Below are 13,956 nucleotides of genomic sequence, written 5' to 3'. Positions count from 1 at the left end.
GGCCATGTTGTTGGAGGTGGCCCTCTGCCACACATTGCCACACATCTCGTTGCACCCCTCCCCCAATGCTAGCACAAAGCCACTCCATCTCAACACTGCGGAGTGCAAAACAATAAATTTTTATTTGTTCACAGTTAAACACAAGCAACTGCCTTGACACTTTAGAACATTCTAAGGACAGCAAACCTTTGATTCCATCCACTGAGACTGTACCATGTTCTGCAGCCCATATTCATGGCGTCTGATTCAGATTGTTTGACATGCTTTTAAGATCATAGTGGGAACGTTTAACCTTTTGAGAAGTGACTTCCATTGAACTAAAAAGTTTTTTAAAAATCTGATTCATTTTCATTGATGGGAATATGCCCCCCCACCCCCTCGCTCAAACTCCAAGTTAGCCATATATGGTTCATCCATGATTGATTATAAAACTAAACTATGTCTTAGCAAAACCTGCTCCTCGGTAATGTTTGTGGCCCAGTCTCATGAAGGGTGACCAATGAATCTTCCTAGTGCAAAAAACGCTTGCCTGCCTGATTTTCCAGGGAGCCAAAAAAGAGCATCAGATCCTCCTGTCCCTTCCAACTGTGTGAGCTGAAGCAGGAAGCAGGATCAATCTGGAGCCCTTGAACCCTAGGGTTCTTGTAAAACCTTGTCTACTCCAGTGGCTCAGGCTGACTACTTAGCCAGGGGTGGATAATACTGGGGCTCTCAGAAGGGAAGGACACTTCTCCGCCCCCATTAATTTCATTCTAAGACCAAAAATGGTCAGGGTGCAGTTTGTTGTAGCTGCTGCTGCTTTTCTATATAGCATTAAAAAACTCAAGGTGATACCAGAGACAGAAGCACTGCTCCCCTGAACACACCAGGGACTCACCAACCGGGATGCTGACTGAGAACGAGGGGGGAGGCAGCAGCCCAGGGATCTGTTCTACGCACCACCACCCCCATTTTTTTTTAAACCTCTACAGGCTAAACCCAGGGCAATGAAGCCTCTGGATGGGCACAGGGACACAAACGTCCTCACACTGGATATTGTTTCCAATGCACATGGCATGGGTTTACAGCATGGCCCTGGGGTGAAGGCGCAGCAAACTAGGTCCTAGGCTGTAGGGCCACTGGCCTCCGGCTGAGGCAGACTCCACATGCTACAGTGCAAACTGAGCCTGCGCAACACCCGCACCTCTACCAGCATGCCCAGCACCTCCCACCCCTACTGCCCAGTAAAGAAAGCTCCTCACCTTCCCATGTAGCACAGTTTGCTCCTTAGTTCTTCCTGGCTTCGGGTGGTAGGTCCCCTCTGGCTGGGCACACTGCACCTCCCTGGCTTTCTGTATACTTACTGCAGCCTGAGCTCTGTGGTCAGCTCTCAGCTCCTTTTATTCTTGACTGCTAACATTTTCTCATTCTCCTTTGAGCACTAAAGACCACAGACTACAAGTGGTCCTGAGTCCACCACTTGTCACCTATGGTGCCACCGCCACCCTGGGAGATGCTTAGCCACTGGCTACTGCAGCATGGGTCAGGGAGATTTTTGTCTGCTTTTTAAACCACCACTGGCTACCAGACTTTTCCTGGGTTGTGACAGTTTGCCTTCTAAGAAGAGTGATTTCCCTGATAACCATGTCACACAGTTGGAGCCTTCTGCAGCTCAGTCCAGAGGTCACCTGCGCTGCGGACTCTGGAGGCCACTTAGAACCTGTTCCCTCATGCTCACTACCATATTGCTCTTGCTCCTAAAGCACATTCTAAGATGTCAGGGAAGAATATGACATGGAAATGTGTACTTAGCTCCTCTCCTGGGCACTGATCCGCTCCTACGCTGCAGTGGTACTGTAGGGTGCTTCTGACTGATTCTGGACCACAAGAAACACAACCTCCAGTCTCCTCGAGGAGACAGCAACCACAGCACACAGTCCGAGTGATTACAGGATGAAGGCCATGTAACCTTAACACACATACTAGGCTGCCCATGACACCAGCTGTTTTAGTACCTTGGCTCAGGACTCGGCTGCTTCTCGGAAGCTTTGCTCGTGCCCATGGCAATGCCAGGTGACCCACTGACTCCCAGATCAGCTGTCACTGCTCTCTAAAATAGAAGCCTCCACCCAACCACCCACTACCCCTGGAGTCCTTTGAAAAGAGCCAGTGTTTAGGGTGGGCACCTTAAAGATGACTCAGAGTCACAGTCCTCCAACCTCTAGAACCACACAGGCTGTTTAGGTTCTGCCGTTAGGTGTGAACAGGCTGGAGAGGGACGTGCAGAGGGCCCATGTGAGTCTGGAGATGGCAGCCTACACATTAGCTTACCTTATCTTACCATGCTGCTGCTGCTTCTCCCTAAACTTTCATCACCCGTACAGTCTAAGTTTTCTTTCTAAATATTTTGTTCTCTGGCAGATGGTGGTGGTGACTCTCGGAAGCAGTGTCTACCACTAACCTGTGAGACCTGCTAATCTGCCCACTCCCACACTGGGTGAGAGTACTGGGTTTACGCTTTGCTTGGGCAGAGCTACATGAAAAGCCAGCCGTGGCTCACCCACGCTCCGTGTGCAGGGGCGACTGCCGCCCTCTGCTGGTCTGAGAGCGCTCAGGGGCATGCGTGCCTTCCTGTGCACTGTCAGTCAGCTCCAGCAGTGAGACGGCTGACTGGTCTTCAGAGAGCACTGCCATGGTGGCATGAAGTCTTGCCTTCCTTAGGATGCTAGGATATTTACTGCCACACTCAAGCCTTTCATCCTCAAGCTGGAAGCTTTCCTATGCAGTAAGATTCGTACCATTTGCTTTTTGTTGAGCTTTGTCGTAGCTAAACCCTCTTCTTACAGAATAGAAACAAGCCATCCAAGCTCATGGCTCCTCCCCATGACTCTCCTTGCCTGGGCCAGAATATCAGGCAACAACTCTCACACTTCCAGCATTTATTTCAGGAGCACTGGTTGAGTTTGGGCTCTCTGCCACCACTATGTTCTGGCAGTGACCGATGATGTCACCTCTCGTGAGTATGAGGGTAGGCAGTGGTGTAGGCCACCAGCCTTTATCAGACTCTGAGTTGCTCTGCTGTTCCTAACAGAAGTGTTGGATATGAAGCTCCAGGGAGAATCTTTCCCAAAGTCAGAGTTGATGTAAAGCAGTGAGAACCTAGTGTGGCAATGCGATCCCTCGGCCCAACAGCGATCATTCCATAAGCTACAAGGAAGCGCTGTCTCCCAGGCCTGTCTGCTGCAGCTGCACAAGGCAACTGGACCCAAGGGGAAGAACCAGGCCAGCCAGAGGCACACATTCACATGAGCACGGCATCCTAGGTGCCCCTCCTAGTGACCACTCCCCACTGTCTGCAGACTGCAGGATGAATACCTACACACCCACCCACGGCAGCACAGTGCCAGCATTCAAGCAAATATCAAATAAATAAGAGGTAGTGGGGCAGAGGGGTAAGAGCGTTCCAGAGAGTTAAGGCAGTGTGGCCTCCACAGTGCCAACTGCACTGTCAAAGCAACTGGTAGTCTCACAGAACCTTCTAGGAAGCATATCAGAACTGCCAAGAAAAGGCAGAGGTGAGAGAGCCGGTTTCTCTAGATCTGTGGCTTAGATGCTAAACTTCAGAACCAAAAAGCAGTGGGAATGCTCCTGTAAAGACAGCTTTGTAGGCTATATCCTCCTGGAAGGGACAAAACTGGACTTACCTGCAGTACCACTAACTGCCTGGTCTACCCAAGAGCCACCCAGCTGTCGGAGCCTCAGGAGAACAGGGTGGTATGTTGGGGCCTCAGACGGACAGGCTCAATGACATGACCATTGGTGGGAGGGAGAGAATAAAGCACGGGCCCTCAGTTAGTACATACTGCTGGGTAAATGAAAGAGGCTGGGGCGAGGTGAAGGGAGCGTCTCAATGCCAGACCCAAAAACCATCATCCCATATTCCGCCCTCTGTCAAAGGACCTCTGTCCCATTCCCTCTGCACAAGCCATTGCTCAGACCCTGGAAACAGAGAAGCCTAGACTGTGCATTCACACTTTCTGTTCTGTGCCGACAAAGACGCAAAGTAACACTGACAGACCCTCTTCAGCTGTGCTCATGATGAGTCTCATTGTAGTCCATGATGTGCAGCTGCCCCACACTGTCTGAGTTTGGTGAAGATGGGTGTGGGGCATCTAGACTCAGGGGAGTCTTGTTTTCTGTGCCCGAGTCTTTGCCGAGTTCTGTCTTCAGGGTCTCAGAAAGGCTGCCACTCATGGTCACGCCGTCCTCATCACACTGGCTCTCACTCTTATTACGGAACAGCTCCCGGGCCTTCATGCCCAGGAAGCTTTTGGAACTGGGAAGTGAGCCAACAGTGGTGGGGATGCTGCTGGAGGGCTCGCCCATGGCAGATTCCCACCGGCTGCTGAACCTCTGGCTCGGGGGTTTCTCTGGAGTGGAAAGCTCACTGCTGCTGCTGCTGCTGCCTCCAGTGACTCTACTTCCACAGCTGGCCCGGGGGCCACCAGGTCTGGAGGTCCTGGTCTCACCGTTATGACCAGAAGCTTCTTCGTTATGTCCTACCAAGGAATCTGTGCATCCGTCACTACAACAGTCAAGCCTGTAAGAGACCCAGAGAGAATGCAGCTGGAATGCAGCACTGCAGAGGAAATGCAAAATTACACTTGCCTCCCGACCCTGCATGCTCCTCTAATTAAATATTTCATGTGTATGAGTGTGTGTGTGTGTGTGTGTGTGTGTCTGATACCCGAGGCCAAAAGACGGTGTCAGATTCCCTAGGTCCTCCGCAAGAGCAGCACCCTTATCCACCACGCCATCCCTCCAGCCCTGCCCCACCCCTTCTTTTGTGACAGCGGCTACAAGCAAGAGTCTCACTGAAGCGCAGGTGACACCTGGGCTATGCCGGATGACAGAATCAAACAGTACGAGCAGACTGAGCACAGCCAGCGAACAAGAAAAACGAGCAGAGAATGGCAGCCCAGTGCCCACGTGGGACCCGCCCTGCCTCCTGCAGAGCCTGGTGTGGCTGTACCCACCTCTCTTCTGCTGCTTCTGCTGCCTCTGCTCTGTCCTCTTCTAGTTTCTGTAGGCAGCCATCTTTCTCCAACCTGCCATACAAGTCTAGGATCTCCAGTTCCAAGACCCGGGTGATCTTTCTCTGAGCCTCATACCTGCTCTCTGCAGCCAGCAGCTGCCCACTGAAAGACAGGGCATGGTTCAGAATAGGGAAGGGGCTACACCCATACCCACACCTTTCCAGTGAGTCACCTCGCCTGGCTCTTGACATCCTCAATATATTTCTTCTGCTCTAGGAGAAGGTGATCTTTCTTGGCCAGGAGAGATTCCAGTTCCAAAACTCGCCTCTGGGAGGCATCCAGCCTCTGGTTCTGCTGGAGAAGGTGGCTTCTGTTTTTCTCTAGTTCTTTCCGGTATGCAGTTTTCATCATTTCTACTTCCTATAAAAAGGTCTGGAGTCAGTACTTACAGACAAGTGCACAGGGTAACTACAGTGTCCTCAACACCGAGAGGCACTTAGTGTCATAGCCCAGCTGAGTGAGGATGGCTTGTTGGCAAGCAGGCTGGCTAGGCATTTTTGATGTCTCTCCCTAAGGAAACCATCTCAAACATCAAAAGACATCACCACAGCATGTTTACGAAAGCAGATGACCATAAGTGCCCCTAGACATAATGTGAGAGAAAGATATCTTTACTCTGTTTATAAGCTACATGCAATACCAGTAAAAAAGATGAAAAGTGAACCAGAGCCTACAGGACCATGCCTATCACAATACTGAATAAGGCGTTTACAACCAAATAAGCAATTTGCACAGCTGTGGCTTCAGATTAATGGCACTGTGGCCATTTGCCTTCTTTCACCCTTCCTCCCTCTTCTCTAGCAGCTGAGATGGTGACTAAGAAGACATGTTTGCTCAGGAGAAGCAGCATTTTTAGGCTGGGTACCTGCCAAAGTTTGCCAACCAAGACACATGGGAAATCCATAGTAACTGTAGACTGATGTGCCCCCAGAAGGGTAGAAAGGAGGCTTTCCTAACAAGTGTTACTATGTGTTCGCACCACCCTCTCCACCCTACCTCCACCATACAAGGTTTTCAGGAAGAGCCTAAATTGCAAGTTATAAGGATGTGACCTTCCCAGAAGGCATTGAGCCTAGTGCTGACCAGGAACTCAGATGTTTCCAGAGTGCTGTGCTGGACTCTTGTCATTACTCTTCAATAAGACAGCTTAGCAGCTGCCTATGTGGTGTTTACCTCATGTCAGGCATTCACACGTGACCTAGAGATGGGTACAGTACATGGGAGGATGTGCAAAGGTTTTGGGCCAACATCGAACCATCCATTGTAAGAAGAACTGGAAACTTGTGGGGCCCTAGACCCAACCCTCACAGCAATAGTGACACCAGTACTTATTTATGGATGTTCACACTAGAAATTAAATCAACAAGCCCTGGCCAGGCATCTCAGTTACCCATACAGCCTGTGAGATGCCCGCTCCTTCTCCATGGATCTGAAGAACAGGAACCCAGCTCCCCACCCAGAGGCAGATCTTAGGCCACTCAAGGCCCTCCCAGGCTAGTACCAAGCACCCCTCAAACCTAACAAAAAGGAAAATGGGATAGGAAGCATGCAGAAAGGCTTTGAGAAAGGTTTTTCTCGCTGAGATACACCCACCCATGGCAGGGGAACACCATGGGATTGGCCTGTGCGGGACACCTGGTGTATCTGTGTGGCTAGCTGGACGACAAGGCCAACATGTAAGATGGCCGGAGAAAGGCTCAAGAGCCTGGCTTCCTCATAATGATCCGAAACTGCCACCCTAATCAACTTGGAATTCACCTGGCTCAGGACTTTCTGTCAAACAAAACAATAAAACTCTGTATTTTTAAGCAAGATGTTTTGTTTTGTTTTGTTTTGTGATGTTGAACAGAAGGCATCCCAGCTAACATGAGTGGACTTAACAACTCATAGCCATCACACAGCTCCCAGGAGGGGACATGGCTGCTGCCAATATCAGGGTCGGTTCCAAGTAACAGAAGCCAGTCCAGCTAGCTATGCGTCATCTCTCTGTAGGCATCAGAAAGTAATTTCAACAGCATCCAGACATGGTGGCATCACCTTCAATCCCAGTACATGGGAAGCAGAGACAAGTGCATCTCTGTGAGTTCAAGTGTAGCCTGGTCTGAGAGTTTCAGGGCAGCCAAAACTACATAGGAATATCCTATCTTGAAAAAGAACATAGCTCAGCAAGCTCTTTAGGGGTGAGTCCTTGGGTCTGTTACCCACATTCTCTCAAAACTATTCTGGCTCCAGGGTAATTAATAGTTGGATTCTAGGTAGTTCTACTTTTGACATCCTCCAGAGCCTGAACTAGAGGCTGAGAATTAAGAAGCAACTCTCCAATGAATTGTTCTGAGACAGCATTCCACTCGGAGACCACAGATGACCTTTGAGGGCGCTAAAGGCATTTGATAGAGGAGCAGTGTCAGAGCACCAGAGTATATTCTATGGAAATTCCAACCATGTTCCTTTCTAACTGCCCAAAGCTAACTGTACAGTGACAGGAGTGTCTGTCTCAGCACACTGGCAAACACTAACTGGTCTCCACACAGACACCAGGACCAAACAAACATCAGCAGGAGCAGACTCTCAGGAGAAGGAAGCACAGTGGCACGGGTCCTAAGGCTGAGCAGTGCACACACTGTGGGTCCCGAAGGGCTGGTAGACAGACTGGCTACCCCCATCTTGCCTCTCACTCCTGCTTGGCAGCACTCACATCTCGTGCTTTTCACTGTGTGAGAGCCAATCTTACCAACCTATGGGGTACAGAATCACTATGGAAAGAAAGCTCTGGGCTTGTCTGTAAGAGATTAATTATGTAGACTACACACACTCGTCTCTCCCTGCTTCCTGACTATGACAGTGAGAGCCGTGGTCACACTCCTTCACCATGTCCCCTTAAACTGTGAACCAATAAACCTTTCCTTGTTTCAGTTACTTTTGTCAGTTTGTCCAGAGAGGAGAACACTAACTGACATTCATGTACCCTGGACCCCGACAAAGCAGCCCCACCAGGGCACATGCGTGCTGCATGTCTTCCCTTGCCTGGACACTGCTGTGTGGCTGGGCCTGGCTGCTCTCAGAACACGGGGCCAGGTGGTACAGCTTTGTGCTTCAGTTCCCTGGCCACTAACCTTGGTGGTGTCAGGATGCTTGCTCTGCAGCTGCTCCAGGTATAGCTCATTGACCTCCCCGAGCACCAGGAGCTGCCTATTCAAGAACTCCATCTGCTGCTGCACCGACTCACTGTTGGAGAGCTGCCAGACGGAAGTGAAAGTGCAAGTTCAGCATGGCAAAACTAGGCAATGGCTAGGGACAGTAACTATGGAGGAGCACAGTGCAATGCAGGGCAGAATAAACCCTTCCCACTGAGCCCATGGCTAATGGAGAAGAAGGCACCCAAGGGCAGCAGAAACACACGGTTGTTCTCTGCACAGAAGCAACATGAACACATTTCAATACAGCTAGCTCAAGAACACTGGAGCAGAAGCAGCTATGTAAAGCCCCAGTGAACTCACCTGTTTCTGAATATATGACACATCTCACTGAATACCCACGGAAAGCCACAGCTCAAAAGCCTTAACAGACTTCATAACATTGAGCACCAATGTCTCCAAATGTTACCAAATGTTTTCAGGTAGAATAGCTCACTGCTGGGTCACCAATACAGACACACAAGTAATATGCCTTCTGGCCTGACAGAAGCGTCAGCAGGTGGGGATCTAATCTTACCTTCTGAGAGACCTGGCTGAGCAGCAGCTCAGTGTGGCACACCTTGTTGTTGGCCTTCTTTAGCTCCACCCGAAGCTCCGCAATCATGTTTCTGCAGTCCTCCAGCTTTGTCTACCAAAGACAGTTGGCCGTGAGGTTACGAGACTTTGCAACTTTAAAGGAGAGATTCTGAGTCTCTTACTACTTAAAATAAGAGGCGGGGGGATTTCCCAAAGACCCAATCCCTACAAGTCCAAAATTGCATGTCCCAGACCATGCGACTACACAGAAACGGGCCCAGACAGTTCACTCTTTTAAGGGGACTACAGTGACATCTGTGGGAACTACCAATTAATTGGTTGAGATGGTGCTACACATGTGTGGATAATGCCACATCCTGGCAACGCTGGGCTTTTAATGATTTATGTGCTAAAAATGCAATATGAGAAAACAGAGTAGAGGGAGAAATGAAAATGTCACTGTCTACTGATACTGAAGCCAAAGCACTGCATGGTGACAACAGAGTCACTTGACTTAGCAATAATGGCTATTTAAAAGTGAAGTCTAAAATATTTTAAATGTAGGTGTGTTGTTTCTGAACAGCCACTATGCCAAGAGAAATCAATCCCATAGAGCATTTAGATCCACTTAGAGCAGTGGTTCCCAGTGTGTAGGTCCTGACCTATTTGTGATGGTCTTAGGAAACCCAAACATAAATTTATTTTCACTGTTACTTCACAACTGTAATTTTGCTACTGAGTGGTATGTCAGACTATAAGAAATACATACTCTTCCTATGGTCATGACCTACAGGTTGAGAACCGCTGGCTTAGAGGAACATTAAGTTGTTTCTTTTGGCTTCAGGGTGCTGGGAACACTAGGGGAGCACTGAACGGAGAAAGCTGGGGATTTTTGCCCTCAGATCCATCCTATATGCAATACACTTGTCAATTCAGAGCAAAGCATTCATCTCAGGCAAGCTGAGTGAGGCAAGAGGACACAGCTGACACCACGCCTCTGCACCCCCCACCCCACCCTCCCAACCCCCCACCCCCCACCCCCCCACATGGTACAGCAGCTCGTACCTGTAACTCCTGACTCTGGTTGTAGAATTCTTCTCGGTCATGCTGCAGCTGTCTGATCTGGCTATGCAGTTGGGTCACCATGGTGTCATGTTGTTCCTGAAGCTGACTGTACCGGGCTTGTTCTTTCTGAAGACTCACCTTCCACATCTGGATGTCCTTCTCTTGTAACTTCAACTGATCTTTCTAGCAAAGGCAGAGACACTATCATTTTAGCTGCCACCAACACGGGCAATGACACTCACGGTTAACACATGTCACCAACATTGACAGTCACACACTGCTCTGGAATTCTAATCATACTTATGGGTCTGGTGCCTCTCTACTGTCGAAAGTTTTCCAAACTGCACATTAGCACATGGAACTTTCCTCAAGGAACTTCTGATATTTACTATAGTCCTAGCTGCCTACTGAGGACCTTGAATACAGTGTGGTAGTCCTCTAAAATGCTAGGCCCTGACTGAACACTCAGAGCAAATGCTCATTGGTATGAGTTAATACCACAGGCTACAACACAGACTGCCACTATCACTTATTATCTACAGAATAGGCAAAGAGGCATCAGAAGGCTTAACCTAAGTCACCTGTTGTGGTGCACACCTTAAATCCCAGCACTGGGGAGGCAGAAACAATGGTAGACAGGTCTATGTGGGTTTGAGGCCAGTTTGATCTACATAGTGAGTTCCTGTTCCAGGGCTATATGGAGAGACCCTGTCTCAAACAAACAAGCAACCCCTCAACAAAAACCCCAAAAGCTTAAGGTAAAACCCGACCTTTAAAGTCCGTATCTGGTTGGCTTTACATCCATGGCATCAAATACCTTCAGTTCTGTGCCATGAAACAAACAGCTTACCAGCAGGAAAAATAAACTCCTTCCGCCCGTACATGAATGTCAAGCAGTCATGAAGACACTTGTTCTCCGGTTCTTGAGAATGTGGGAGAAGCTATGAGGTTTAGCGGCACACACCTGTGCCTCACAGGCTAAGCGGCCCTCCCGCCCTCCCACCCTCCCGCCCGCCCACCCTCAGCCACTTAGGGCAGAGCTGGGATCCCCACTCGGCAGCTGCTCTCTACAAAGCAGCGTGTGGACGGATATACCCTGACCGCTCACCATTGCTGCATTGTGCTCCTCCAGAGCTGCTGCGCGGATCACCTTGCGCAGGAGCCTTCTGTTCCTCAGTGCATGCTGCTGCCGCTTGAAGCGTTCATACAGCAGCTGATTGTGCAGTAAAAGTAACTGGTCTCGGAGGGTCCGGATCTCATCTGAGGGAGGAGAGCCTGATTTTAAAGCAGAGGGAAGGTGGCAGAAAGGCCTTTTACACATAGTTCCATCAAGGCCCTCCCATGCCTCACTTAAGAAACAATTCTTGGGGTCTCAGAAGCCAGCTCAGTCCATGAAGACTGAGAGCATGGGAGCCTAGTTTGATATCCAAAACACATATAAAAAGAGGCAGCACCCTTGGGGTTTGCTAACCAGCCTCCCTTGCTACATTAACAAGCTCCGGGCTAGTGAGAGACCAGGCCAGTGAGAGACCATGTCTTCACACATGTGTACACACAATTCCGACACTTCCCAGATTGCTAGTTCCTAGCACCACCATTTTTAAGAGATGGGAGAATCTTCTACTTTCCTTCCCTTTAAAGCATCCAAAAGTGGAACCAGAAGAGGTCTGATCATGGAGGTACGTCTGGCCTCCTTTCTCTGTCACTGTCCTTCACTGGTGCTTCCCTGGAGACTTCCTAGCACATTCCCACCAAGTCCATCTTCTCTAGGGAAATGTGGTGCTGCTCACTTCACTAAACTCCCTAGCTCACTACTTGCCACTCCCTAAAATCACCAAACCCTGACTGCAAAACTTGGGATCCTCTCAGTAAGCAGGTAAGCTGACTGGAAAGGAACCAAAGGAAGTCCCTTCCTGAGGGCACCCTCAGGACAGAGAAGTGGTGAGTGGGTCTGGATGTGTGCTGAAGCAACGTTACCTCCAAAGTGGGTCCAGTCCACAGACTTGCTGGGCAAGGACAACCTAGGAACAGAGTTTACGCAAGTTACTGATCTGATCCTGAAAACATGAACCTGGACTTTCTAATGGTGGTGGTGATGTTTTGAAAAAGTCTCATGTAGCCCAAGCTGGCTCTGAACTTGCTATGCAGTCAAGGATGATGTTGAGCTTCTGACCCTCCAGCCTCTATCTCCCAAGAGCTGGGAATACAGGCACAGGGCACTGTGCCCCATTTTATATGGTGCTGGGATCAAATGGCTTTATGAATACAAGGCAAGCACTTGACCAATGGAGCTGCACCCTCAACCAAAGAAAACAGTCTTTCAACTGGAGAGGTAGCTCCTTTTCTCATGGTCAGAATCTGCAGTGGCTTAGGAATGCCTTCAAACTCCAATGAGCTGAGCTGAAGGGAGTCTTGGTGGCTAGGAATGGGCAGGCAATTCACTGTGCATAACCAAGTCCCAGGCCTAACACTCAACTCTTGGGCTTGATGGCTGTGCCACAGGATCCTCCTCCCAGCCCTCTCCTTACAGTCACTCTCCCTGGCCAAGCTGCTGTCAGCCTGTTAGATCACTGCAGGCCATTTACCTGACTCCATCACATCAAATTTCATTTTGTAAGAGGAGTTTTAAATATTACAATTCTTGTCAAATTTTATCTTAAGGTACTATATAGAAAAAAGGTAAAAATTAGCCAGAGATGGTGATTACATCCTTGTAATCTCCACTTTTGGGAGACCACAGTAGGAAGATCATAAGTTCCAGACTAACCTTGGCTACATAATGAGACCCTATCTTAAAACAAAGAAACAGGAGCGGGTGTGAAAAACAAAAAACAAAAACAAAAACAAAAAAAACAAAGAAACAAAATTAACATTTCCCAAGAAGCAGTGACAAAAGGGTCAAACTCAACTTAGCTAGGTAATTTTCTTCTTTCCCTGGAATCCTCTAACAGTCGATAGGGTTTAAAAAAAAAAAGACTGGAAACTAGTTGGTGAAGTTTCAGTTGCTAAGACTAGGATGCCTCTTCAAGAAGCCAGTGCTCTGAGGAGCATCTAAGCCTCCTGAACTTGGAGAGAATGAATGGTGATAATCTCTTCTTTCACCAGTAGCACAAGAGGAAACAGAAAGCTGTAACTGGAGGACATACTGAAATCAGTATTTCTCAACTCTGAACTATTATAACATCAATTTTATGTCTGCTTTCCAGAGAACAAATATGCAAACACTCACTGGGGCAGCCACATAGAACAGAAGCACAGAATGACCCGCACTAACACTCATTTACAAATGGACACCATCTTCCTCACAGATCATCCCAGGCTCTACAACATGCAAAAGCAACAGAGGAGGAGGCTGACTAAGACAACAAGAGAACAAGCTGCCTTGGGTACTGGTGGACAGGGTAGCTCTCTGCTCTCTCCTCACCGTCTTGTGCTACCTAAGACAGTTAAAGCCAACAGCATGGCCTGCCTTACCTGCTTAGCTCCTTGCTGTGTGCACCTGCTCCCTGCTCTATCAGTCTGTCCAGTACTTCCATTGGAGAGGTAGAGGGCACACAGTCTTCCTCAGGGTTTCCTTTCACTTTCTTCAACAGCTCCTCAGTCTTCTTGCTGACAAAGTGACAGGCAGTCTTTGGCAAGGCCACCTCAAAGAGATGATCATATGGGGGAAGCTGCCCACTTCCAAAGCTCACTCCCCTCTGAGGTGGAATTTTGCAAGGGCTGGGAGTGAGGATACTGGTCTCCAGAGAAGTCTGGCGATCCCTGTCCCCGGCAGGACTGGCATCAGCACTGCCAGAGGGTGGGTCTATGGGAGTAAAGGCTTGCTTTGGTGTGTCAGGGCCATGTTTGTCCAGGGAGGAGTGCAAAGGCTCAGGGTTCACGCTGGAGCCCTGAGTCCCAGAGGCTGCTGAATGAGTCTTCCGCTGAGAACCAGAGAGACTGTCTCGGTAGAAGGGAGAATCAAAGCCCCCTCGAGGAACTACAGGATCCGCCTCTGCAGTAGTGATCTCAGAAAGCTCTTTAGATATCGCAGCTGAAATGAAGGTGGGGAGACAAGGGAGCCCTGTAAACACCCAGCCAGGCGAGTGGGCTTAGGTTTGTGCACT

At 49.2% G+C, this 13,956-nt stretch overlaps 1 protein-coding gene across 5 annotated transcripts in view; it reads right to left on the bottom strand.

Annotated features, from left to right (window-relative positions):
* Positions 1-103: 103 nt before the first annotated feature.
* Positions 104-13,956, bottom strand: part of Tsc1 (TSC complex subunit 1) — a 48,355-nt gene continuing 34,502 nt past the window's right edge. For 4 of the 5 annotated variants that reach the window (XM_052181980.1, XM_052181981.1, XM_052181982.1 and 1 more), the window contains exons 15-23: positions 13,325-13,883; positions 11,828-11,871; positions 10,959-11,125; positions 9,851-10,033; positions 8,787-8,897; positions 8,189-8,311; positions 5,248-5,435; positions 5,016-5,177; positions 104-4,579 (exon numbers count right to left, since the gene is read on the bottom strand). In XM_052181980.1, the coding sequence (XP_052037940.1) occupies positions 4,063-4,579; positions 5,016-5,177; positions 5,248-5,435; positions 8,189-8,311; positions 8,787-8,897; positions 9,851-10,033; positions 10,959-11,125; positions 11,828-11,871; positions 13,325-13,883 (2,054 nt within the window). In that variant the 3' untranslated portion in view covers positions 104-4,062. The remainder of the gene's footprint in view (positions 4,580-5,015; positions 5,178-5,247; positions 5,436-8,188; positions 8,312-8,786; positions 8,898-9,850; positions 10,034-10,958; positions 11,126-11,827; positions 11,872-13,324; positions 13,884-13,956) is intronic. The other variant, XM_052181984.1, reaches the window with a different exon arrangement.

The sequence above is a fragment of the Apodemus sylvaticus genome, chromosome 5 (genome assembly GCF_947179515.1).
Source record: "Apodemus sylvaticus chromosome 5, mApoSyl1.1, whole genome shotgun sequence".
Classification (NCBI taxonomy): domain Eukaryota; kingdom Metazoa; phylum Chordata; class Mammalia; order Rodentia; family Muridae; genus Apodemus; species Apodemus sylvaticus.
This window is presented reverse-complemented; position numbering and strand designations above follow the sequence as displayed.